The sequence below is a fragment of the Phycodurus eques genome, chromosome 6 (assembly GCF_024500275.1).
Source record: "Phycodurus eques isolate BA_2022a chromosome 6, UOR_Pequ_1.1, whole genome shotgun sequence".
Taxonomy (NCBI): Eukaryota; Metazoa; Chordata; class Actinopteri; order Syngnathiformes; family Syngnathidae; genus Phycodurus; species Phycodurus eques.
The window spans coordinates 21,223,560-21,251,311 of record NC_084530.1 but is presented as its reverse complement, the minus strand read 5'-3'; the positions used below and the strand labels follow the sequence as shown (position 1 = coordinate 21,251,311).

The following is a 27,752-nucleotide window of genomic DNA, read 5'->3' as shown; positions in this document are numbered from 1 at the left end:
ATCGTTCTTTTACTAAAAAGAAGACAAAGTATTGACGTTGGACTTTACTAAAAGTAAAAACATTACCTAATGGGGTCATACAAAGTATGCCTCTAAAATTGCATTAAAAAAATCCAAAAGTCGAAACGTCACGCAAAGTACCTCCACACACTGTATCTGACAAGGCAACGTTAATTTCCTAAAAAGAAGATACATTATTGACTCTGCAATTTCCTAAAAAGAAATGTTGAGACTTTTACAGTCTCAACTGTAAAGAGACAAATGTTGAGACTTTTACAGTCTCAACATTTGGGAGACGTCCCTCAGAGCTTTCACTACACTTATTAAGGTCATATAAAATATGCATCTAAAGTTGCACCAAAATCTCAAGTTAAACAGTCATGCAAGAAACTGCATATATCAGAAGGCACAGTTCATTTCCTAAAAAGAAGACAAACTATTGGTGTTGGATGTTCCTTAAAATTAAAACATTAATTTAATAAGGTCATACAAAATATGCCTCTAAAGTCGTATACAAATCGCCAAGTCGAACAATCACACGAGACTCACCATATCTCGTAAGGCACCATTAATTTCCTAAAGAGAAGACAAACTACTGATGATGCACCTTCCAAAATAGAAACGATTAAAGCTCCTGAGTTTTTAATCTCAACATTTCGCAGATGTCTCTTTTAGCATTTGCTTTGCTTTTTCCACTGCAAGTTAGAACACCCCCCCCCAAAAAAAATCCTCACTTTATTTGTCCAGTCCTGTGCTCTGACCATGACATTCCCCTATTGGCCTCGCTATATTTAGTATTGTATGCCAGCCAACATCCACGCCTCCCCCTAACCACACACACTTTTCATGCCTTGATCAGCCAGCTGTGGCGCTTTAAACTTCTCCCACGTTTCCACTTTCCAGAGAAAACTGATAAAAATGAGCCTTTGACTTCTTGCTTTTGAGGTCAACAGCACCCCACTGAGGCAACTTGCTTGTCATTATTCATCAGGACCAACACAAACACACGCACAATTACACAAAAGTTGTGCATTTGTATTTGTAGCCCGAGCTGTCAAGAACAAAAAAGCCCTTTACCGGACATTCGCAGTCAGACCCTCTAAATTGGGGCACTTGTCCCAGGAGGGATTGTGTCTTATTAGAGAGTCTTCACCACCAGACTAATGAGTTCTGGCTAGGGGCACGAGGGTGGGGGAATTCTTTGTGGGGTGGGGGTAGTATTAACGAAAAAATTCCCCACACAAAGAATGGGAGCTTCTGAGGGTCATGGTGCAGTCAAGTTAACCTACCCGCTTTGTGGACCTTGTGGATTTGTTTGAACATGGTCTTGTACCAGTCCTTGGGCCGATCCACTGTCTATGTGGGGAGGGAAAAAAATGCATGTTAGCATAGCAACTATTAACACATCACCATATTATCAAGTCACATGTGTAAGTGTATCTGATTACAGGGCGAGATATGAAATAGCTATCAATCAACCTCGTAAGTGTGTTCTGTAGTAGGTTTCTATCCGGATAAATGCTGGCATTTGATCACTTCTCATGTGTGATATTATCTGACTAAAATTATCTTGATAAATGTCAGCATAGCAAATGTTAGCATTTTCTCATTTTTTATTTGTAAGAGTCTTTCACTAGAGGGCAAAATTTAGAACACTTTCAGTGCAGCTCCGTATGAAAGATGCTGTCTGGTTGGCATAGCAACTGATAGCAAGCATGTTAGTGTTTAATTGGTTTGTATGTGTTATCATATCTGATTACTCATTCATTGCCATTGGTGGCTATCAAAGTCAAATATCAATATTAACTGGGAGGGCTGGCAGTGAATGAGTTTTTAAGGGTATGATGGAAATTACTTATCAAACTGCCTAGTATGCGCAGTTCTGTATAAAAGTTGTTGACTGGATAAATGTTAGCAGCAATTAGCATTTTATACATTCTTATGTGCAATAGAACCTGTCTTACGGGCATGATGAGAAATACCTATCAATCTACCTAAGCAGAGCTCTATGCTAAAGTTGCTATTTGCTTTTGAACAATAATCCATAATATACTATCTCACTAGAGGGAAAGAGCTAAAACACTTTCTCACACACACACACACACACACACACACACACACACACACAAACACACACTCAGTGCAGTTCTGTATTAAAGCTGCTATCTCGAAAAATGATAGCATAGCAGTTGTTAGCATGTTAGCATCTGATAAATTCTTATGTGTATTAATACCCAAATAGAGGGCAACATGTAAAATCCTGACTTATTTGCCGTAGCACTCCCTGGTCTATAAATCTCTGCTACATTTATCCAAGGTACATTCAGATTCATTTAAATTGGTTTGTATTTTTATGTATTTATTTATTGTTTGTCCTGTTCGGCTGTCAGGTCATGCAGAAAGGAGGATCTCTATCCCTTTTATGACGGAACAGTTTTACGGTGCTACAGTGGAGTTTTTCGGCTGCCTCTGCGGTTCTTTGTATTCTGATGGATTTTTATTGAAAATCTCAGGCGGACAGAACAAAGTTTTAAAGGGGAGTGACAGAAAAAAAACAAAAGGGAGAGAGTGATAAGATAACTCAATAATATAGGAAGAGTGGACAACAAAAGACAGGACATTAGCTGTAAGAAAGAAGAGGAAAGTAAATCATTATATGCGAAATACAATGACACATTAGATTTGAGTGTTGTATGGGGCAGTAGTGCTCCACCCTGTGAAGGAAGGACAAGGACAGGAGGGGAATTGGTTTCTATTGAATGGTTGATGGAATATCATTGGTAAGAAACATGTAAAGTGCTTTGTATGTAACACAAATGACCATCTGCTGCTCTGCTATATACATGAGCAAGTCTGACATTTTACAGAAAGTGTCTTATGTGTGTCTTTGGACGCACACTGCACATCCAAAGAGATACTCACACTTAATGCTGCCTTTATTCAGTAGCACTAAAAACTGTGTTTGGCCTCGCCTCAGTAAAAACTCCACAGAGAGGGAGAGTGTTGGACTGAGCATGTAAGCGCCGAGACTGGGGCCAATTACCACTTCACTCTCCACGGTTACCAAATAGAGAGGCCACAAAAATGTTTGTCTGCTAACAATAAGACGTGTCTGCTTTTCTGCAGGACTCCTCGAGTTTCTTTTCATCATTTTAGCAGCTAGTTATTCTTGTAACTCAATTAACAAGGGTCCTCAAGAAGACATAACTGTACAGATGTGCTAATCCTCTACAGAAGTTGACACAATTTTCTACCAACTGTCATAATAATGTCATTATCGATTATGACAGTACAGTGGTGCCTGGAGATACAAGTGACTCGATTTACGAGTTTTTTGAGATAGGAGCCATCATTCAACCATTTTTTTTGCATTGACTTCCGGATAAAACTTTAAGATATGAGCACTGTATGGTGGCAGTAAACTCAACTCAACTCAATTCACAACAAGAGGAGTCTGGCAGATAGTGAATAATTCTTTAAAAAAAAAAAAAAAAAAAAAAGTCCTTAAGCTATTTATTTCCACTCCCAGTTGAAGTTTACTGTTTAGTTTACATAAAACAGATAATTACCATGTTTGTTTGACTTTTGAAGGCATATTTTTCCAGAAATAGTAGCATTTTTGGGGTGCTGGACTGTACTGACAAATGAATAGGTCTGTGACCATGACAATCAATTTGATTGATACAGATCTAGATCGTGTCAAAAGTTCACCGTGCGGATGGCAATGGGAATGCCCGACTCGTCCACTGGTCCGATGCCTTCATAATGGGGGGCTTTGATGATGGACACTTTGGTTTCCTCCTCGGAGAAGCTGGCAATGGGCACGGTGCTTCTGAAGCTGGCATTGCCCGACACCACTGACTCTCTGGTGTATGCCTCGCTGACTTCTAAAACAGAAAATACAGAGAATACAGTGGTACCTTGTTTTACCTAGTACTTCTGTATGTGCTATACTGAGGCAGAAAGAGTCGATATAGCCAAGGGCTAATGTAATATAATTTCTAAGCTGCAGATCTGTGTCCATTAAAACATGGAGTAGCTGCTTTTAGAGGGGAAAGCCTGGAGAAAAACCCCAAAAACTGTGAAGAATATTAGGCCCAGTAAAGAAAAATGTAGTAATTAAGGAAAGTGTTTATTTGTTTATAATCTATTTTATTATGCTATTATTGTATGTTTTCATACAGTACGATACTGTACGGTAGGGGTTGAATGGCTAAAGATGTTTTTTTGTAGTTGACTATAATGTGATGAAATTTAAGTTACAGTCGATTAGTCGATGACATCTTTCACCTGTTTATTTTTTCAGCATAGTACAGCGGTCCACGGACCGGTTTCACATAAATACATATTTCGACGGAACAGCATAGAGATAAAAAAAAAAAAAAAAAAAAAAAGATTACAAATACTCGGAATTACGCTGAATATAGATGTAATTATTGGGAGCCCTGGTTATGTTTTTCTATTTAACGAGCTGGTCTCATCTTGTGTTTTCAGAATCAGAATCATCTTTATTTGCCAAGTATGTCCAAAACACACAAGGAATTTGTCTCCGGTAGTTGGAGCCGCTCTAGTACAACAAACAGTCAATTTACAGAACACTTTGGGGACATAAAGACATTGACAAAAAACAATTGTGCAAAAAGATGCAGAGTCCTCTACCACTTAGAGCAGTTCGAACGACTAATATTGCAATAGTCCGGTGCAATGACCATTGTGCAAAGGGCGCTGAGACTTCAAGGAGTGTATGCGGTTTAAAGTGACAAGCATTTAAAGCATATCATGCTATAAGATGGGTCATTGTAGCAAATGCGCCATAAAAAGCATTTATCTGTTTCACTCTTTATATTTCACATGTGCTTTCATTGTAGAGTGGAACCTCAGGTTACGAGCGACCCACTTCAAGAGCAATTTGGGTTACACCCCAAATTTTCTGAAAAAAATGACCTCTACCAATGTACTATTTTCGATTTGAGAATGGTCTTGGTAGGGACAAACTGAAGGCTCTCTCCTGCAGTAAGCTGAAAACTAGTTATCGGATCTGCTGCTGAAGGTGGAACGCAGTTGGGCATGTAGGCAGAAGTCCCACCTCCGCATCCTCAATCATCCAATCACAAATCTAATGGCGGCCACATATGTCATTTTCTGAAAAACATTTTACTTTCATCAAAAAAATACTATTTACAGTTTGCAGGTTATATATTGAATTGTAAAGTCTCTTTAATTAATACAACAAACGGCTAATGTCGGCGTTATCACATCTAAATAGTTAGCCGCGCATGTTGTCACTAGGCGGAAGTTCCGCGGACGCACATTCACTCAATCACAGATGCGAGCAGCAGCCGCATTGTTTATGAATTAACAAGGAAGTAGGTGTGTAGAACCTTTGCTAAACAAGTAAACAAAGGGCTAAATAGTCAAAATGGCTGCTAAGAATAGGGAAACTGCTAAAGCTAGTGTTAAGAAACACAATAGATAAGTGGAAAGATCGGCGCTGTGCTTCTTGCGTTGTGTAACCATCATTGACCGTGCAACATGCAACACAAGTAAGGTAGGATACTGTATCTTCGTTGTTGTATTTAACTCTTTATTAGACTGACAACAAAAGAAAGCGCCTGCAGAGGTTATCAAAAAAGTGATAAAAATTATCAAAAGAAATGTGCAGCAAATTGGATAACATAGCAATTCTTCTTTCTTCTTCTTTTCCTTTCGGCTTGTCCCTTTAGGGGTCGCCACCGCGTGTCATCCTTTTCCACGTAAGCCTGTAATCTCCTGCATCCTCCTTTCGAACACCAACTGCCCTCATGTCTTCCCTCACGACATCCATCAACCTTCTCTTTGGTCTTCCTCTCGCTCTCTTGCCTGGTAGCTCCATCCTCATCATCCTTCTACCAATATACTCACTATTTCTCCTCTGGACGTGTCCAAACCATTGAAGTCTGCTCTCTCTAACTTTGTCTCCAAAACATCGAATCTCTGCTGTCCCTCTGATGAGCTAATTTCTAATTTTATCCAACCTGGTCACCTAAGAGCGAACCTCAACATCTTCATTTCCACCACCTCCAGCTTTGCTTCCCGTTGTCTCTTCAGTGCCACTGTCTCTAATCCGTACATCATGGCTGGCCTCACCACTGTTTTATAAATTTTGCCCTTCATCTTAGCAGAGACTCTTCTGTCACATAACACCCCTGACACCTTCCTCCACCCGTTCCAACCTGCTTGGACCCGTTTCTTCACTTCCTGACCACACTCACCATTGGTCTGGACGGTTGACCCCAAGTATTTAAAGTCCTCCACCCTTGCTATCTCTTCTCCCTGTAGCCCCACTCTTCCCCCGACCCCCTCTTATTCATGTACGTATATTCTGTCTTACTTCGGCTAATCTTCATTCCTCTGCTTTCCAGTGCATGCCTCCATCTTTCTAACTGTTCCTCCACCTGCTCCCTGCAGATCACAATGTCATCTGCTAACATCATGGTCCACGGGGATTCCAGTCTAACCTCATCTGTCAGCCTATCCATCACCACTGCAAGAGGCTCAGGGCTGATGCAGTCCCACCTCCACCTTAAATTCGTCTGTCACACCTACAGCACACCTCACCACTGTTCTGCTCCCCTCGTACATGTCCTGTATTATTCTAACATACTTCTCTGCCACTCTAGACTTCTGCATGCAGTACCACATGCCATACTGGCACCAGTCAACATATTTCCATCTCTATCCTTAATCACCCTAACCTGCTGCACATCCTTCCCATCTCTATCCCTCTGTCTGGCCAACCTGTATAGATCATTTTCTCCTTCTTTAGTGTCCAACCTGGCATACATGTCATCATACGCCTCTTGTTTGGCTTTTGCCACCTCTACCTTTGCCCTATGTCGCATCTCAATGTATACCTTTCGCCTCTCCTCGGTCCTCTCAGTGTCCCACTTCTTCTGAGCTAACCTTTTTCCTTGTATGATTTCCTGTACTGTGAGGTTCCACCACCAAGTCTCCTCCTCTCCTTTCCTGCCAGAAGATACACCAAGTACTCTCCTGCCTGCCTCTCTGATCACCTTGGCTGCAGTGGTCCAGTCTTCTGGAAGCTCCTCCTGTCCACCGAGAGCTTGTCTCACCTCTTCCCGAAAAGCTGCACAACACTCGTCCTGTCTCAGCTTCCACCACATGGTTCTCTGCTCTGCCTTTGTCTTCCTAATCTTCCTCCCCACCACCAGAGTCATCTTACACACCACCATCCTATGCTGGTTAGCCACACTCTCCCTACCACTACCTTACAGTCGGTAACCTCCTTCAGATTACATCGTCTGCACAAGATGTAATCCACCTGCGTGCTTCTACCTCTGCTCTTATAGGTCACCCTATGTTCCTGCCTCTTCTGGAAAAAAGTGTTCACTACAGCCATTTGCATCCTTTTTGCAAAGTCTACCACCATCTGTCCCTCAAGGTTCCTTTCCTGGATGCCGTACTTACCCATCACTTCTTCATCACCCCTATTTCCTTCCCCAACATGACAATCTGCACCAATCACGACTCTCTCTCTGTCTGAGATGCTCAGAACTACTTCGTCTAGTATTAATATTTAATAATATTTAAGACTATTATATTTATATTTTATATGTATTATATTTAATAATATTTTAAGACTAGCGGCAATGGAATATCCGAAGCTTGCGAGGTTAACAACTATTCTCATCCATCATCTTCTTACTGTTGAACTTTCGGACCCACGCAGATATACGAAGACTGTGTCGCCTTATTGGGCTGACATTTCCCTGCTCCACAGAGCGTTTTAGTTCGGCGAAAAAAAGCAGGTGGGCAAGTCAAAATTCTTCTGTAAATTTGCCAAATGGAAGATGAGCTGCTAAAAACACGTGATTAGCAACTTCAAGATTTAAACGTCGATGCAGAATAATAAAGTTGACTCATCGACGAGTTGGTTCAAACACTACTGTGCATAGCTATTTTTCTTATTAATAAAAATTTAAAAAAATATATTTTTGGGAGGTTCAATGAGGAACGTTGATTTGAGATACGAGTGAGTTACTAGCATGGTCACAGAACAAATTAAACTCGTAAGTCAAGGTACCATTGTATTAGAAAAAGAAAACACTGACTTTAATACAATACAACTCAGCACCAGGCGGCACGGTGGACGACTGGTTAGCACATCTGCCTCACAGTTCTGAGTGCCTGCATGTCTTTTCACCGGGTACTCCGGCTTCCCCCAACATCCCAAAAACAAGCATGGTAGGTTCATTGACGACTCTAAATTGTCTGTAGGTTCGAATGTGAGTGTGAATGGTTGTTTGTTTGTATGTGCCCTGCGATTGGCTGGCGACCGGTTCCTGGTGTACCCCGCCTCTCGCCCGAAGATAGCTGGGATAGGTTCCAGCACGCCCACGACCTTAGTGAGGATAAGTGGTAAGGAAAATGGATGGATGGATGGACTCAGCGCCATTTGCACAATTGTCATTGTATCAGCAGTACCACATTACTGGTACCTTTTCATTGTGTTTTTATGTCCTAAATGTATATTTTGGCATCACGGCTGTTTGTTGTCATACGAGAGTGGCTCAAACTTCCAGAGACAACTTTCTTGTGTGTATTAACATACTTGGTCAATAAAGATGATTCTGATTATTCGTCATTCGTAAGCATCTCACCAGAGCTCTGGCTCTGCCTCAGGAGTCCGGTGCGAAGCGAGGTGGGTGGCGGCGGGTAAGATGGTGGCGAAAGCGGTCTCGGTGCATGCACCGTTCCCCCATTCATGGCATGAGAGAGCACCTGGCCCTGTGAGGGGTGCCACAAACAAGATAATCAATGAAAATGGTAGTTTTACAACTTCTTTGTGCTATAAAAATGACGGAGGGCTGATTCTGGGAGGACAGTCATAAAATTAAACAGCAATAGTCAACAGACATACAATTCTTCCTTGAGTTTAGTTATGAGGTCAAGCACACACACAGTGGACATGATGGAAGGCTCCTCTGAAGGAAGCTCTTCCATCCAATGTAAGACAGCAACACATTATTTCACATTAAAAAGGCATTTAAAAAATTATTGCGTTAGTCACTGATGATAGTATTGCCAAATGAAAAGTACAACTACAATGCATTTCTACTTCTATTGGTGACAATGAGATTAAGAGGCACCAAAAGCTTGAATTTCTGTGTATAGCATCTCAGACATCCTGTATTTCCTCAAATAGTGAATGGCACATTTGTTTACTCAACCGCAGAGAGTAGCTGGCATTCATTTTTAAGTGAGGCATGGCGCTCATTTGAGAGGAGGCCTTTATTTATCCAAATGTTTGTGTCAGGTCAGAGCTAGAATTGTTACTTCCATGTTGCAATGGGAATGGATGTGTAAATGCACAGTTTGCATTTGCGACATGGCTTTAAGAGCATGCTGATGAGTACTTAGGTTAGTTTAGGTAGATGCTTTATTGATTCTGAAAGGAAATTGTGGTAGGTAAGGTAGAAAATTTATTGACAACTGATCATTAACACATTCTGGGATTCCATTTGTCATTAGATAGATGGTACCATACTTGCGGCATGGAATTTAGGTCATGCTGCTAAGCATTAATGTTAGGTAAATACTTTGATCAGGAACAAAATTCATTAATTCTGTTTGTTACTTTATTGATCCTAAAAGAAAATTCTGGAATTCTGCTTGTAGTTAGGTATAGGCCAACTACTGCACTTGTAGCATGGCTGTAAGATAGTAAATACTGATGAGTATTTAGGTTTGGTAGAAACATTATTGATCCTTTAAGTAAATTCTGGCAATCTGTTTGTCTTTGTTCGACTGCCATTCTATTTATCCCAAAAGGAAATTCTGGAATCTTGTTTGCCGTTCATTTAGGTAGGTACTACTTGCGGCACAGCTGTACGACCATGCGGATGAGCATTTACGCAAGGTAGAAATTGTATGGATCCTGAACACAATTCTCCAATTCTATTTGTTTTTAGGTAAATAACTTTATTGATCCTGAAATGAAATTTTACCTCACAAAATGCACACTTTCTGCAATGCTATAAGACCAAGTTGGAAGATATTTTACCGATCCTGAAGTACATTCTGGAATTCCATTTGTTTTGTGAGGTTTAAACTTTATTGATTCTGAACTGAGTTGATCCCGTTTGTTGTTAGGTCAAAACCTTTTTAATCGTGAAACACAGGTTTGCTTCATAGTTGCACTTGCAGGACTGCTGTAAGACAATTTTTAAACACACATTATTGATCCTGAAGGAAATATTGGATTTCTGTATGCCGTTCGGTTTGGTGGGTACTACTGCACTTGCAGCATGGTTGTACGACCGTGTTGATGCATATTTAGTTTAGGTAGAAACTACACTTATCCTGAACGAAATTCTGGAATGCTGTATGGCGATAGGTTTGGTAGAAACCTGAGTGAGTGGATAATGTACCCAATTAGGGAATGACGTCTTACAGCAGAGGCCACCTTTTAGGAATATACCCTAAATACTTATTTAGGAGTTAAAGAAGTGGTCTGCTTGCACCATTAGATGACAAGTAGGACTGGCTAGGATTGAACATGCGACTTAGATGTAATTTTCCTTTCTTGGTTTTTGAATTTATGATACAAACCCAGAATAGAAAGGCATGTGTTAGAACTGGAGCGTTACACAGAAAGGAACACAGAGCAGAGCTTTGAGTGGAGAGGCGTTGCAATGACAGGGTGGTGGGCTAAAGTCTGGAATCAAGCAGGTAGTTTAGAACAGAAAATTAGTGGCAGATAAAAGCAACACATGGCGGTGTGGCTATCCGAGTGAGTTGGCAGAGCGTCTGTTTTGGGTAAATGCGGTGGTGACTTGCTGGGATAATAATTACGTTAGTGACACTGGCTGTTGCAGCGGCTGTTAGCGCGTCGTCGGGGCCAGCAGCAGCAGCGGCTGTGAAGACCGAGACGTGGCTGAGGGTGGGCGATGGCGTGGGCGAGGCGCTGGGCGAGTCCAGGCTACAGATCTGCAATTCGTCCAGCAGACCCGCCGTGGAGGAGGAGTAGTGGCTGAGAGCCGAGACCGTCACGGGAGAGGCGGGGGGCGATGTGGTGACGGTAGCGACATACGGGCTGGGTGACAGCCCCTTGGACATTAGGCCCGACAGGTAGTTGAGGGATTCGGAGCTGTGGCTGAGAAAGGGGGAGTGACGTGCTGTTGAGTCAAGGGAGACGGGGCCCTGGTGATGAGGGGGGAGGAAGGAAGAAAGCTTAGTGGCATTCCTCATTAGCAGTGCTGTCACAAGGCATGAGTGGAAATAACACAGTGAAGTGTCATGACGCTGCAGCGGGTCTTCATTGATTAATGCTGTGGATGGAAAAGGCTTTGTTAGTCTAAGTGCAAATACACTACATGGACACAAGGATTGGGACCAATTGGTAGTGTAGTGGTTCACGAAGCTGACAAAAACCTTGGAGAAAATGGAAATGAAGACAGCCACAGTCAATCTAATAACGTCACTTAGGGTCAATCTGACTGTGCATTGCTGCGGTACTCATCTGCAGAGGGTGCTGGTGCATAGTCGTACAAATGCTTGTGTAAGGGCGGTCAATGTCTGTCAATCGGTTGACAGAAATGTGTTACTTCCATGTTGAAGAATTGAATATCTAAGTGTCTCTCAGAGTTTGCAGAGTCCACACTTGCTGCACACCTGTAAGACCGTGCAGATGAGTATTTGCAGTAGATCAGGTGCCTCACAGAGTTTGCAAGTTTGCATTAGCTGCATCGCTATAAGAACTGGCAGGTAAGTATTTTCATTAGGTCGCCATACTGAACTGAACAATACAACCTAGGTGGAAACGTGGCTATAGAAAAGGTACTGTACATGTCAATGTAATTTCTGATTGCAGTTTGCATTTAGTTTTCTGCGCTGTGACATCTGTTTACATTTAGTCTGACTGTGCCATGATTGGCTGGCTTTTCAGACCCTGTTAATACAGTCACCGGGCGGTCTTCCATTTGAATCGAAAGAGCAAATTATTATTCACTCTATACGTTAACTATTAGCGTTTCAACCTGATCAGCCGTGTCCATATAATGTACTTCACACTGACTTTCACACATTAAATGTAATACAGAGTAGTGGGTCAGACCAGCTGCTTACACATAAAAAGAACCAGTTAGTTTACTTGCTTGTATGGCAGCACCAAGAATGAAAACAAAAGGGCAATACATAAGATTTCACATACTACATACTGTAGATATCCCGCAAAATTATCCCTCTTTGGCCTATCACACAGCACCCAGGAAAGAGAGGATATTGTCTACTAATGACAAGTGAGGGTGTGTGTTGCTCTTTCTTCCACCTTGATGCCACCAAGGTGATGTATTATTTGTCATCTTAAATTTGAGTTGTGCTGTCTGTTTCTTGTACCAACAGCTCAGCAGGAGAAGATCTTGGTGGGACAGCTTGAGGAGACTTCAAGTCTTGAGCTGGATCTAAACTTGATAGTGGTTGAATCTGGATCGTCGCGGGCTTGTTTGAAGGCTCTGGATGTTTCAGGCTTTCCGGGAACAATTTGACACACAGTGAGGAGGTCCTTGTGGAGGGCTGAGGACGGGTGGTCGGGTGGGGCGCAGTAGTAGGGGGCGGGTGACTACCTCTTGTCTCAAAGTTAAGGTGTTCAGGCGGGTCTGGGATGGTGACGGGGGTCAGTGTCAGGCAGGATACTTTACGTTCCTGAGCTTGCGCATTAGTTGAAGCGTCATTCGGGACACTGGGTACAAGTTGTAGTAGGTTAGCGCTGGTTTTTGAGTGTGAAGAAGTGCTACTAAAAGTGCAGGACTCTTTTAAAACCGCTTCCTCTTTGTGGGAGAATGTTAGCTTAGTTCCGGTGCTCAGGTCGTTAGCAAGCATGGTGAGCGAACTGTAGGCCGATGGGTCAGGTCTGGTGGGAGTGTAATGGAAACTATCTCTTCGTGAAGGGGGAGAGAGTACGTGATTGTCATCCTTATGGATCAAATCAAAGTTAAAAAAAAAAAGAAAAACAGTACGATTATAGTCACATCACATGAACTCCTTTCAAGACAAAAAAACGGATATCAAAGCCAAAATATGTCAATTTCCATTTCAGACGTTTTACCTGTGACTTTCTGTCCTGCAGGTTGGGCCTGACGCTGCGAAAGCCTTTGGCGGCCAGTGACGAGCTGATTGTGTCGCTGTTCTTAAGACCATCGGTTGCACTGCGAGACCGCCAAGAATCTGGATTGGGTTGGTTTGATTAGCATCAGTAGACAAACACAAGATCAACAGTGATCACTGAAGAGACCGTGCATAAAACGCAAGAGACTTACTGAAGTCTGATGAGTGAGGATCACTCCCTGGGGAACAGAGAGACAGAGAGACACCACGTCACGAAAATCAAAGTTTCTATCTGGAAGATTGCAAGGAAATTCAGTTCAATGGTGGGATGAATACAATTAGTTTCATTTTAAAACACATTTTTCCCAAAGGAAACAATGGAAAGCGATATAATCCATTCCAGACCATCATAAAATCTTTAAAGTGGTACCTTGAGATACAAGGACCCAACTTTTTTAGATACCAGTAGTTCATCGATTGCTTTTTTTTGTTGCTTTGACTTACGAGCTCTATGGTGGCAGATTACTCAATTCACTTCACAACAAGCAGCAGATTGGCAGCTATAATTCATAAATATTCTTTAAAAAAGTGGCATTTAGCTGATTGCCACTTTTAGTTGAAGAATACTGTCAAACTAAATATAAAACAAAGAGAATTACACATGTATTTAAAGCAACCACATAGCCTCCGCTGTACATCATTTATTTATGTATATGATATATGTAAAAACAAACACTGGCTAAACATGGGATATGGTCATCTTTGGTAGCCTTTGAAAACGTTATATTGTAGACATGTAATATTTCTACAGGTGCTTTGTCCCGGCCTTTAGTTACCTAAACCGGAAGGAAGTGGTTCGTCCTGTTTTGCCGAATGCGGAAGTTGGTTGCACATAACCCCTCACTGTATGTTTTTATTACCATTACAGAGGGGTATTTTTCTCATTAAAATACGAATAGCAAAAATGTGTTTTTTGGTGGGGAGGCTGGAACAGATTCAGTATTTCCATTCATTTCAATGGTGAAAGGCGATTTGAGATAAGAGTGTTTTGAGACATCACCGTATTAACTTTAAGGGCAATGTTTGAAGTAACATTTTTTGGTGGAATTCAATGGAAAATATCAATTTCAGGGGGTGTTACACATTAGAGGTTCTACTAAATTTGCAACAATGAATCCAGATTCCAACACTGCACCACAACAAATCCAACACAGCTTAAGTGACCCTGAATAAAGTGCACTGAAACAGCTTTTGTTGCAACATGGCCCTTTTCTTTCAAGACTAAATCCCCACTCTTGATTGTGGCTTGTTGTTGTTGATTTTTTGTTTCCTAAATCCTGCAGGTGCATGACTCTGGTTGTTTGGACCCTAAAAACTTTGGTCTGACAAAATTTGTACAAGTAATTCTATGTAACATTCATTTATATTCATTTCTATGTAACATTCATTTATATGTATTTCCTGTATATTGTACCTACTGTAAATAAAATATTTCCTCAAATAGTTGGACAAATTAAAGGATAGAGTGTTACATTGTTTTGTGGAAACGGCATCTTTAACATCGATAAGCATTCCAGTAGACTGACATGTGGCCGCTATACAATGTTGTCTGGGTCCATGTTTATGTTCCTTGCAGCTAGATTACTTAAGCATTTTTCTCCAGAATAATTATTTTTAAGATCCAGTTTACCATAACATTGCAAACTCTATTCCTCTTCTTTTTTTTTTATTATTTAAAAAAAAATATGCAGCAAAAGGATAACATGATGAACAAGTAGTTAGCATGTCTGGTTTACAGTTCTGAAGTTCGGGGTTTGAATCTCAGGGTTATAATCTATCCTTTTTGTGTGCCGTTTGCAATGTTTTCTCCATGCTTGTATGGGGTTTCTCCTGGTACTCTGGCCACCTCACAGATTCTCAAAACATGCATGTAAGTTAATTGAAGACAAATATTCAATTGTTGTTTGTCCATTGTGATTGACTGGTGACCAGTCCAGGGTTTTCCCCCCATCCCCTCGCCCAACATCAGTTAGGATAGGCTTCAGCTCACCTGTGAACCTAATGAGAACAAGAGCTATAGAAAAATGGATGGATGAATGTATTAGGAGAAAATATGATACATTCCTAGTAATACTGTAAATGCCACCCATGAGCCAATGCATGTAACATAAGCACTGGAATTGAGGGGAAAAAAAACACGAAGATTTATTATATAAATAGGAGGAAACCACAAGGGGCTGTCGAAGAACATGACATATGGGAGCTGTCCTAAGTTTAACGACCAGCATGACATGATTTAGAACTAAAAATAACCCCTAAAGGTTGATGATATGAAGCAAAAGGGAACAAAATAACATTGCAAAAATAAGAGCAGTCAACATTGCACAAGCAGCTATATTAAAAAAATTGGCCCATACATTGGTGGGAGCCTTGTTCTGTATTCAAAAAGGATACATCAATTTGGGTCGTGCAAGTGTTAGTACCTGAGGCCAGATTGGGTGAGCTCTGGACCCTCTTCATGGGCGAGAGCGTGAGCGTAACAGCCACACTTTTGCGAGCACATCCGCCACTATCTGAGAACATCACAGCCGGGTGGTCACATGCACGGCAAACACACGACAGATACACACAAATGCAACAAATAAAGCACATGCAATTTAGCTCATGTAATGATTCTCCATTCTCTTTGACCTCCTTGGAGGAGGAGGAAGAAAAAAAAACACACACACATACAGGTAGGTAAACACCAGCAGGGTTTGTTTAGATTTTTTGGGCCAGTTGTCAGGTGTGGTGGTACACCCACTTTGTTTGAGTCTTGAAGAGAGTGCATGGCTCAAAGTCTGTGAAAGTCTGGTATACAATGTAAAATCAACAGCAGCATGCTAGCAGGAGAGGGGTGTGGTTAAAGGGTTGTGGTGCAGAGGAGAGGGGTACACCAAATCTGTCGAGGGGTTGTGTGACCTAAAACACAGACTCTTTCCACAATGTAAAACGCATGTAGGAGCATGCGAAACAGGCTTTGTTTTTACTTATTTTCTTGAGTATGGTTTTGGAGTTAAGATGCAAGGGATAGGGGTGGGACACCTCTGTCGGTGTGTTGCAAGGGGTGTAGGGCTTATAATAAAGTTTGGGAAGGGCTGTTCTATGATGTAAAATCAATGTAGGTATAGACTAAACAGGTTTTTTTACAGTTGTATTGGTGGGCTCGAGGTGTGGTGGTGCACCAACTCAGTTGGGGTGTTGAAAGGGGAGAAGCATGACGTAAAGGTTTGGGGAGGGCTGTTTCATGATGTAAAATCAATGTAGGTATACACTACAGGGCTTGTTTAGAATTTTTCTTGAGTGGGGATGGGGTGGTGCTGGGTGGTTGTGGTGTCGTGTATAGGGGTGCGCCAACTCTCTTGGGCTGTTGTCGGCGTAAACAACCTGAGCCTTGGCAGACTGGGCATGTAGATTTTAAAGATGAAGTAGTCTTGAAGTCTGCTCGGGACGACTGCCAAGTGTAGCTTTGGAAAAGTATTCATGGTGGAGTACATCACACAGGCAGAGAGCAACAGGTTCTCAGTGAAATATCACTGAACCCAATATGGACCAATGCCAGAGTGGGGAATTACACTTGCAAACTAACTGCTTTGAAAAGAGGGTCCAAATAATACCAATATAAAGACATTATGGTTCAAATGAATGGACTGGATGACATTTTATGCATACCTGTATTCATATTGGAGAGCACTTCTTAAGAGATTCAACGCTAGGCAACACACCTTCCTGCAAAAACACCAACAAAATACACATCTTAAATGAGATTTAAATGGATCTCAAGTAGTGTGTAAGTGGAAATTAAATTAAATACCGTGAGTGGAAGCACGATGATCGATGTCACTCAAAATTAAACCAAATGTTTTTGGGAGATTTCTTTTAATTAAAAAATAAAAACAGCAACAAAAAAAATTATTTCTGTTTCCAACCATCCATTTTCTTCCGCTTATCCGAGGTCGGGTCGCGGGGGCAGTAGCCTTAGCAGGGACGCCTAGACTTCCCTCTCCCCAGCCACTTCATCAAGCTCTTCCAGGGGGATCCTGAGGCATTTCTAGACCAGCCGGGAGACATAGTCTCTTCAGCGTGTCCTGGGTCGTCCCCGGGGTCTCCTCCCGGTGGGACAGGCCCAGTACACCTCACCAGGGAGGCGTCCAGGAGGCATCCTAATCAGATGCCCGACCCACCTCATCTGGCTCCTCTCAAAGTGGAGGAGCAGCGGCTCTACTCTGAGCCCCACCCGGATGACTGAGCTTCTCACCCTATCTCTATCCTATCTGTGTTTTGGTGTAAAAAAAATAAATAAAAGGACATACATTTATTATTATTATTATTTTTTTTAAATCGGACTGCAACAATAACGTGAAAATTCTAATTCTTAAAAATTTAACGTCATCTGTCCATCTATTGCAGTAAATCCCAACCACTGTGCCGAGGAAAATGATCCAATTTCACTTCATTGGTCCAAAAATTATTATTTATTTACTACAAATAGCATATATGTATTCATCTATCTAGGCCAACAATGTATAGTGACAGGCAGAACAATTAAATGCTCTTCCACTAGATGGCAGAAGGTATAATTAACCAAATCCACTTGTTGCCATTCATACAACAGAATAATAGCTAACTGAACTAGCCTAGATTTCACACTGGGTAAGTAAATTTGTTCGTAAATTCAGACGAGATCCTCATTATTTCAGTATATTTAGAGTAGTTTTAGTGACATTTTTGACTGGTGGTGTGGCATGAGAATTTTTCAATGTAAAATATGTGCCTTGGCTGAATAAAGGTTGGGAATACACTGGAATAGTAATGTAGCGTTCAAATCTAGTCGCAATGAGACAAAATCTGTTTGAGAAGTTCGTCATTAAAGGACCTCTGGATAAGGCCAAAATAACACTAAAATGGCCACCCAAATGCATTGGATTCCAATTTAGCGGTTACATTTTTTTCCTATTTTACCTCTTTTGTGTTTGACTTTTGCCATAGCATATGGGTCAAACAGGAAGCCGATAAAGAACGCAATGTTCATCACCCCCATTACTCTTTTCTCTCGCTATAAGAAGATGTGTAGCTAAAGGTGGCACAGCCAGTATGGCTGAAATTGAAATCCGAAAAGGCCCAGCGGAGGCTGCCCGCCGTATCTGTGAGTGGGATATCATGGTAGCATATAACGTGCACATACTATAATGTGACAGGTTAGAGTGACTGCTGCAGGGATCACACATTGCTTGCTATGTACGTAAATGACCCTGACATGTATCACATGGCTAACATTGTTGTGACACTCAGTTTCATTGTTGACTTTGTGGTGACAGATAAATACTGCACTAAAAAAAGGGGTGAGGAACACATTTATTATGGCGAGACATCAAACTTCACGGCCAAGCTTCGCCCATACTCAATGATGAAAACTCAAATTCTTCGCAATTCAGCATTGTCCATCTGTCTAGCATACATGTTAAAATTTGGTCGCAATTGGACAAACTCTCTAGAACATGTTCGGCTCTGAAGAACCCCTGGAAACAGCCTAAATGAGCCTAAACTGGCCGCTTCAAACCAAAATGGCAGACATCCTGTATCTTTTTGGGCATGGGTTCTTTAAATATTCTTGTGTGTCTACTAATGATAGTCAAGCCTGCTAAATTTCATGCTGGTAACCGAAACTGGCTTTTTTTTTAAAATTGCAGGGGCTACCAAGACAATTTTCAGGGTTCACAACCTCCTACTAAAACATGCACTTTAACCTGGAATGAAGACACAATGATAGAAACTGAAATCTTTCGTAATTTAGTCTCATCTCGTGTCTTTTCAGCGTCTGGTATGGATGGTTCAAAAGGCAAACAAATCTATAGGACAAGTTTGCCTTTGAAGATCTCCTGGAAATGGCCAAAATCACCATACAACGGCTGCTTTAAATGAAAATGGAAGAATTCCTGTCTTTTCAGGAATGGCTTTTTGAGACTATTTTGTTGGACTACTCACTTGTGACTCCTACCAAATATAAATTTAACCTGGATGAACTAGGCCAGTGGTCCCCAACCACCGGTCCGCAGTGAAGGAATGAGCAATTTATATAATTTCTGTTGTATTTCAATTCGTGTGTCAATGTGTTTTATTTTGAAAATTGACCGTATCTTCTCCGCCGCAACAGCTACGCGTCTCAATTGACAGGTCGAGACTGCACAGAACGCTTCCGTTTCCGGTCCCAGCCGGCTCGAACGCTTCTGTTTCCAGTCCGAGCGGGCTGGCTAACGGCGGCAGAGCTCAAAGAACAAAATAATTTCATAAACTAATTCAGTTCATTACGTTTACTGGAAAGATTTGTTCTTTTGAACGAAACGTTCGCAAACGAAACAACACTATATCAGGATTCCTTTTTAGATACGGGTTTATCTCTCACGCACCAAGCCTGCACTGATACAGATACAGTCGTAGATTGCTGCTCGACACAGGCAGAACTTATTTTTACGGAGTTAAAAGTCTACTCTCATTGAGGAGCTACGGAACTGCAGTCTGGTCTGGCTGCCGACAACAACTCTGACTCCCACTCCTCGATCGCGCCAACAATGGAGAAAATGCTTACTCTAAACCGGTCCGTTGTGCGAAGAAGGTTGGGGAACACTGAACTAGACTATAAAATATGGGTACATTTTGAATGTCCATCCATCAATCCATTTTCTGAGCCGCTTCTCCTCACTAGGGTCGCGGGCGTCCTGGAGCCTATCCCAGCTATCACCCTGAACTGGTCGCCAGCCAATCACAGAGCACAAACAAACAAACAACCATTCGCACTCAAAGTCACACCTATGGGTAATTTAGAGTCTCCAATTAATGCATGTTTTTGGGATGTGGGAGTAGTGCCCGGAGAAAACCCATGCAGGCACGGGGAGAACATGCAAACTCCACACAGGCGGGGCCGGGGATTGAACCCCGGTCCTCAGAACTGTGAGGCTGACGCTCTAACCAGTCAGCCACCGTGCCGCCCATTTTGAATGTAACTGCAACAAAGACGACACGGAAACACAGTTGATCTAGTAGAACTGAGTTTTTAACTCAAATCGGCTATTTAACGTCAGCTATCTGTTCGGCCAACGTGGTCCAAATTTGGTCAGAATCGGACGAAATCTCTAGAATAATTTTGTTTTAAAAGACAGCTGTAAATGGCCAAAATGAACCTAAAATGGCTACTTCAAGCCAAAATGCTACCAAATGGTACAGCACATAAACTGCTAGCCTCATTACAGATTGACATGTTGAAAGGTCGGCTTACGACGGGGTTCATTTTGGGAAAAGGCATGTGGCCGTATTCCGACATGAATGCTAAGTGCCTCAGTTACCAACTGAAGGGATAACGTGCACATCGTAAAGCTTGCTGACACATTTATAGCCTCGATTGAGACAAAAATCGAGGCTAACGTCATACAGGAGTATAAATGGCTAAGAGGACCACCGTATTAGAACATCATGGTGCCTATAGACTGTGACAAAGCATTCCCCCAGCAGCCACAGAATTCACAAATGACTACCTCGCGGTTGCAGATTCACATTACACACGCTAACACAAATAGCAGCACTTTTATACCGTGTGAAGCATCATCATTCATATATCCTCTATATTAAGACCGCATATATTTTCCCAAAATATAGCAGAAAATTTATTAGCCCCTTGCCAGTTGCCGTTTTTAGTCTTTTACACTTTTGTTTTTGAAACGTCTTCATATAAAATGTACTTAGTTTTACACGAATTGCAACAATTTGATGCTATTTCCATTATTGCCAATGGGAATTTTGTTTTAATAGGCACAATCAAATCTGAGATATTGTAGCTATATAACCGATTTCCACAAAACTTGCAAAGCTGCGAGGAAGAACCCATTAAATTGTGGTGTGGATCCGAAAAAAAGATGCAGATCCGGAAAGTATTTTTTTCTTTCTGCTTTTGTAAAGAAAATATTTTTTTAGCTTACATTTTTTTCTTTGATTTGTCAATCCAAAGGTATGACTCGTAGTGGCAAAATTAACTGTGATTATAATCAGGACTGTTAAGCCTTGGTGGCTCTCCTTGTAGTTTTTTTTTCTGTAGGAAGTGTCAGTTATATGAAGAGACGGGACATAAAATGCTAGTAGAGGGGGAGAAAATATCAATACTTAATGTACGGAACATTTTATAAGACGCTGAGTCTACATCAAGCCGTGTGTTGTGGGATACTTTCAGCCTCTGGAGACCCAATCTTCACCTTCTCACGCAGTCCCTCGTAAATCTATCTCTGAGCACCACACACACGCACACACACACACGGACTGGGTAAATCATGAGGGTGGCGTCACTAGCTGTCGGAATCTAAATCATGGTCAGCTTATAAACAGTATCGTGTTTCTTGGGGACAGATCTGCGGCGTCACAGCAGCTGGGTCTGTGGTGTGAATGTTATGGCTGGACTGACTTGGAGGAAACCCATTGAACAGCCTAAACACACCTTCTGAAGCTCACCAAATTTTGCAGCCATGGCAATCTGGTTTGGTTAGGGTATGCGGGTCTGACACGCAAAAATTTGCTCGGCAGCACGCCTTGGAATTTTGGGAAAATTCAGCCCCCGAAGCCAGTTTCACTTAGGAACATGAAATCTATCAGGCATGAGTATCACGAGAAGACCCATAAAAAAAGTCTCAGGAAGGCATGCCTAAAAAATACAGCAACTTTGCCATTTTGGTTTGAAGCGGCTCATTTTGGTCATTTCCAGGGCTCCTTCAAAAACAAAGCTGTTCAAGACATTTTGTCCGTCTGCTACAAAAATTTGTACCATGTAAAGGTATTCTGGACAGATGGAAGACCCTCAATAGTGGACGATTTGTGTGTTTGTCATTGTTTATTCATTGGAGTCAAAATGTTGCAGTTGTAACCCCAAAAAAATGGTTCAGAAGCTACCCTTGGAATTGAAAATCCAGCCCCTGAAGTGTCCCTTAGCATCATGAAACATGATAAGCATGTCTATCATGAGTGTCAGACCCACAAAAAAGTCTCAAGAACGCATGCCTGAAAAAACACAAGAAGTCTGCAATTTTGGCCATTTCCAGGGCCCTTCAAAGACTACTAAATTTGCTACTAAATTTGTACTGTACACTGTAAACATTGTATCTGAAATCATCTTTTCCCTTTGAAATAATCGAAATGCCAATCCGTTCAAGCCTACCCCCCCCCTCTCCAAAACAAAAGGATTTTAAAATTTTTTTAATGAGTAAAAATGGGACTGTATAATATTGTACTTCATTCAAACATACAGTAATGACAGTTACTTAGAATTCAACAGTTTCTCACACTGCGTCAAGTGAATGGCCATTGTGCTGCTCTTTCTGGTGTGCCCGCCTTGGACAGACAGACAGACAAACTGATATACTGTTCATTGAGACGTCTCAAATCCTTGCCGCTCATTAGTACTGCACTAATATTAGTTGTTCTTCACAGAGGATAAATAATATGACTGTGAGTACTGTTCTATTTTCTGTCTACATGTTGCTTCACCACTGGAGCTCTATTAGGGGTGCTAATGCTATTTAGCATTACCATTAAGCTAGCGGAATAAAAAGGCTAAGCTATGTGTTTTTTTAAACATACACAAGGTGTAATTCTCTTTGTTTTATGTTTGTCAGTAAACTTCAGTTGGGAGTGGCAATAGCTTGAAGCCTCTTTTCTGAAGAATTGTTCACTATTTGCCAAAGTGCTACTTATTTTGAAGTTGAGTTGAGTTCACTGCCATTATACAGCGCTCGTATATCAAGTCTGAGTCAAAGCAAAAAATGTTTTGCCCCCCCAACGACAGCTTGTCCATCCATCCATTTTCTGAGCCGCTTCTCCTCACTATGGCCGTGGGCGTGCTGGAGCCCATCCCAGCCATCATCGGGCAGGAGGCGGGGTACACCCTGAACTGGTTGCCAGCCAATCGCAGGGCACATACAAACAAACAACCATTTGCACTCACATTCACACCTTCGGGCAATTTAGAATTGTCAATTAACCTACCAAGCATGTTTTTGGGATGTGGGAGGAAACCGGAGTGCCCAGAGAAAACCCACGCAGGCACGGGGAGAACATGCAAACTCCACACAGGCGGGGCCGGGGATTGAACCCCGGTCCTCAGAACTGTGAGGCGGACGCAGTGCTCACCGTGCCGACGACAGCTTGTATCTAGAAAATGTTTTAAGTCAAGTCACTCGTATTTCAAGGCACTATATATAGTAGATGGCGGGGCAATGATAAATTGCGATGGATGAGTTCATTATTGCGTGTGGACGTAGCATGGTGGCGAAGTTTGAGGACTTGTTATAAAACAAGGAACTCAACAATTGGCTTGATGATTGGAATTCTGTTGAAAATTCAACCCTCAATGCCATATAAAGGTTTGTCAGATTGCTACCAAAGTTGAACCTCGTATACTAGACAAATGTGCGATGCTAAATTGTGACAAATTTTAGTTTTCGGCATTGTGTGTAGCCGGAGAATGAGGATGTAAGTTTTTTTAACTTGTCGTAAAACTCAATAACTCAACTCCACCATGTCATAGCTTGAGCAAACGTATTCTGTTTTTTACACGTCCAACATATCTATTATGTGTACATAACTTTCAGATCTGCCAGTTATTTTGAATCCCAGGCCTAGCTTTGTTTTGACCACAAAAATGCATCCCCTAAAATAACTGGGATGCATTGCCGTATTTAAAAGAATGAAGGCCTTCTTGCCTTATTTGGAAAGGTTTTTCTTCCTGTCGTCTAGTTTGAAGACCCGCCATGTCTCTGAGGACATCCATGTCATATCCCTGGGGGACATGATTGGCCTGACGGATTCCAAATATAAGATTTTACACAAAGATTTCAGTGATATCGAGCTGACATACTTAGTACAGAACACAGGAACATCTGTGTAACATTGGAGTTCCTCGTCGGCACAGTCTTAAAATACATTTGCTAATGAGCTTAATCTGTTGACATCCTTTGGGTATGTCTCAGTCCACAGAACCACACAGGGGTCAGGACCCTTGAGGTTGTATAGCTTATCTCTCATGTTCACTCTTGCCTCCTCTTTACGTTTACATAAATACATCCACCCATTTGTCAAGTATACACGGTTATAATTTGGTAGCAATAGGACAAAAGTTTTTCTTTGAAAACACCTGAAAATGACCATGCTCAATTCAAACCAAAACGGCAGACTTCCTTTGACGTTGGCACTTTATTGTGCATTTACTACCTATGATTGACATATAAATCTCTTCAGAGAGGGACCTTCATCATGCAAGAAATTTGTGGAGACCAATCTCATTTTGACAAGAAAATGGTACACAACATAAACAACGTGCCTGAAAACTCCCCAATTGTTTGCAAAGGGCCTGTACCCTGATATAAATATAGGTACAGTGGAACCATGGTTTTCATGATTAATACGTTATAGAAAGTCTGACTAAAACTTAATCGTAGGAAATCCAAACCAGTATTTCCCAGAGGAAATAATGTAAATCAAATTAATCAGTTCTAGACACCCAAACATAGAAACAAAAAATACAATTTAGATAGAATAACTACACCGTTACTTACAAAAACATCCATCCATCCATTTTCTGTACCGCCTTATCCTCACAAGGGTCGCAGGCGTGCTGGAGCCTATCTGACAGAATGTGTTATGCAGATATTGTATGAGTCTTGCAGAGCAGACCAGAAGGGTTATTTCTTTGCATTGTTAATAAAAACTTGTATTGTGGAATATGCCTTGCCGTCTGTATCCCTTATATATATTTTTTCTTTTTTTGCTTCCGATGACCTCATGAATACACATCAATTCTAGGAAATATATGGTGGGTCGTGTGTTTTTGTACAAAAACTTAGTCGATGTATGAAAACCGGGGCAAAATTTCAACAGAAAATAAATAAATAAAAATCATATGAAAACTAGAGCATAACAAATCTGTAGTTCCACAGACATGACTTAAGGGCCCAATCTCAAAATTTGACAGAAAGGTGGTTTGAAGCAGCCATTTTTGTCAAATTCCAGGGCTCTACCTTTGGACATACTAAAGAATTTGACCAAATGAGCAGCGATTGGAAGCAGATATCGATGGATGAGCGATGCTAAATTGTGAGCATCGATGTAAAGTGGGCAGAGCATGGCGTCAAATTTAGACATTTCCTGGATTCACCATCTAAAACAGGCTGCGAGGCCTGTTCGTCAGTGAACTCAGAATCGGTCATAGTTAATGGCTAACAAAGTCAACATAAAGTTGAATATCCTAGGATGACGTCATCACTCGGTTATTAAAACAAAGATGTCTCAGTGGTGTTCTGGCGTTATAATGATGCTTTGTCAAAAGCGGAACAACTAAAATGTCACATAATACAGTCAAAATCCTCATAAAGTGAACTACTGCACATGGCTGGTTTTCATTCACACTAAGTTTTTGAGCACGTGCAGCTGTGACTTTTTCATTTTACAGTCTCACGGTTATTACACTTGCATATGATTATGCATGCTGGTCTTCTTTGTGGTCTACCAGAGCCCAAATTGCACTTGCTGGATAAACCGCAGCAAATTCAGGCCTTTCGATGACTCGAAAGTAACTCTCTTACTCAGCGAACAAGAAAGAGTTCAAAGCAAAGTTGAAAATTACAATTTCCCATTTTTTATTCATCCATCCATTTTCAAAACCGCTTATCAATCACACAAAATTTTGCTTATTTTACATTAGTATACAATTTTCTCCTTACTTTTATGACAATTTCATAAGTTAAATTGTTAAACAAAAAGTAAGACAAATAAACGCCTCCCTTAAACAGGTACTAACCAATTAAGTCAGTTCACAGATACGATTGTTGAAGCACACTAACATTAAACAAACAGTTAACTGCAGAACCCATTTGAACTCAGTTGCTAACCAAAACAGCAGTCACTAGGAAGCATATTAACAGTCTCTGTGGAATCTTGTTTATACTAGTCCTATTTAATTTGTTTTATGCTCCAGTTTTGCTTGACCTAAATTGCTATAGTACTTACATTGTTGAATATTATTCCAAAAATGCTTTAGAAATAAAGACCCCCCCTTTAATCCTTTGAACTCCACTTGGTTATAGAGAGTTTTTAGCATTTTACATGTCTGCGTCCTCCATCACATTCCCTTGTGAGGCAGGAGGATTAACCCGAACCTTAACCCAAGCATAATCATTGCAAGGGAAGGGAGAATCATGACCTTATTTGCTACTTCACACTCCAAGTAGCTCAGCCAGTGTCAAACATTTCACTGAGGTTTTGCTTTTTCTGTCCCCCTCCATGATTCCACATAGTAAATGTTCAACCACAATGCAATGGAAAGTATGCGATACCTGAGCTGGCATTTAGAGCACACACTGCAGTCTTTGACCAAACAGTGCAGTGAAAATAGAGTAGTGAAACTGTCACTTTAATGGCAAGGACATAACGTGGTGAGTCGCATAAGTTTACCACTGTTAAAATTATAAGGTCAGTATATTAAAGTTCAGGAGTAACCTGAACCTTTGATGCTGGATAGACTGAAATCTTGTGAATTTTGTTGAGGTTTTGTGAGGTTTTGGTGGTGTTCAACAGCTGTGCCCATTTGACAACCGTTGCTAACCAAAACGCATCTAAATAGCCTCTTAGGTTAATTTTGTTTGAAAATTTGACTGCAGGGTTGGAGTTAGTTTGATTTTCGAAGTTCTGCCATAGAATAAAAAAAAAAAAAGTTTGATTCTAGCTTTTCCCGTTATTTAATAATCAGCAGTAGAACATGGGTTGGTTACACCGGCAACAATATTGATTCCTGACCAAAAAGCAGAAAAATCTAGCTTCTTTTTTTTTTAAAGAAACAGGTCAAGCAGAAGAGTGACTTTGACGCTAATATTCTTTACTTTTGTGATGCCTCTAACTATAAAATAACAAAAAACAATATTGAAAAAAAGCTTATTGGTGAATGAATTCATTTTTGTTTCTTGAGGTCAGCTTGGGTAGGTGTGCCAATGATATGCTAAACAGAATTTCTATGCAAAAAACAACGTTAGTCGTCGATCGGGTTTTTAATCAGCATGCTGTATATCTAAAGGCAGTATAACCAAAGCAATCCAATGATCTTCTCCGCTTGTTTTTAGATGTTTTTAATCAGCTACTACTGCCACTAGCTGAACAACAGCCACGTTCAACAAAGTCCTTGTTATCTGCCTTGTTTGTTCAACCTCACCACTCATTAGCGGACCCCCCGGGGAGGACGATACACTGACCCCTACCCGCCGGTCCACCCGTCTATGGCGCAAGCCACACAGAGGCCGTGTGTTCGACTGATTGCGTCACAAGAGCCGCTAACGAGCAAAGGGAGCACTAATGCAATTATGCAATGACAACCCCAGCGACTCGCTCTCTCTGGAGTTAAGGGTGCGGAAGGAGACGGATTACATGTGACAAGTTGTGGCATCTTGTCGTTTCTACACACGGCTTCTGGACAGCAGCAGAGAGAGTGGAGGGCAAAACATAAAAAGCAAGTGTGCCAGTGGATTGAATGTACAGTAGATTGCAAAGAAGGAACACATAGTTTCTATAGAAGATAACAGTTTCCAGGA

General features: G+C 41.3%; 1 protein-coding gene across 16 annotated transcripts in view; it reads right to left on the bottom strand.

The window, feature by feature from the left end:
• The window catches only part of sorbs2a (sorbin and SH3 domain containing 2a), a 76,318-nt gene that overhangs the window by 31,041 nt on the left and 17,525 nt on the right, over positions 1-27,752 (bottom strand). For 9 of the 16 annotated variants that reach the window (XM_061678567.1, XM_061678554.1, XM_061678553.1 and 6 more), the window contains 8 exons: positions 16,816-16,872; positions 15,588-15,677; positions 13,317-13,343; positions 13,106-13,224; positions 10,855-11,202; positions 8,661-8,787; positions 3,712-3,887; positions 1,290-1,356 (listed from right to left, as the gene is read on the bottom strand). In XM_061678567.1, coding sequence (XP_061534551.1) covers positions 1,290-1,356; positions 3,712-3,887; positions 8,661-8,787; positions 10,855-11,202; positions 13,106-13,224; positions 13,317-13,343; positions 15,588-15,677; positions 16,816-16,825 — 964 coding nt within the window. In that variant the 5' untranslated portion in view covers positions 16,826-16,872. Of the gene's footprint in view, positions 1-1,289; positions 1,357-3,711; positions 3,888-8,660; positions 8,788-10,854; positions 11,203-13,105; positions 13,225-13,316; positions 13,344-15,587; positions 15,688-16,815; positions 16,873-16,957; positions 17,179-24,731; positions 24,802-27,752 lie in introns of those variants that run through there. The other 7 variants (XM_061678563.1, XM_061678562.1, XM_061678558.1 and 4 more) reach the window with 6 other exon arrangements.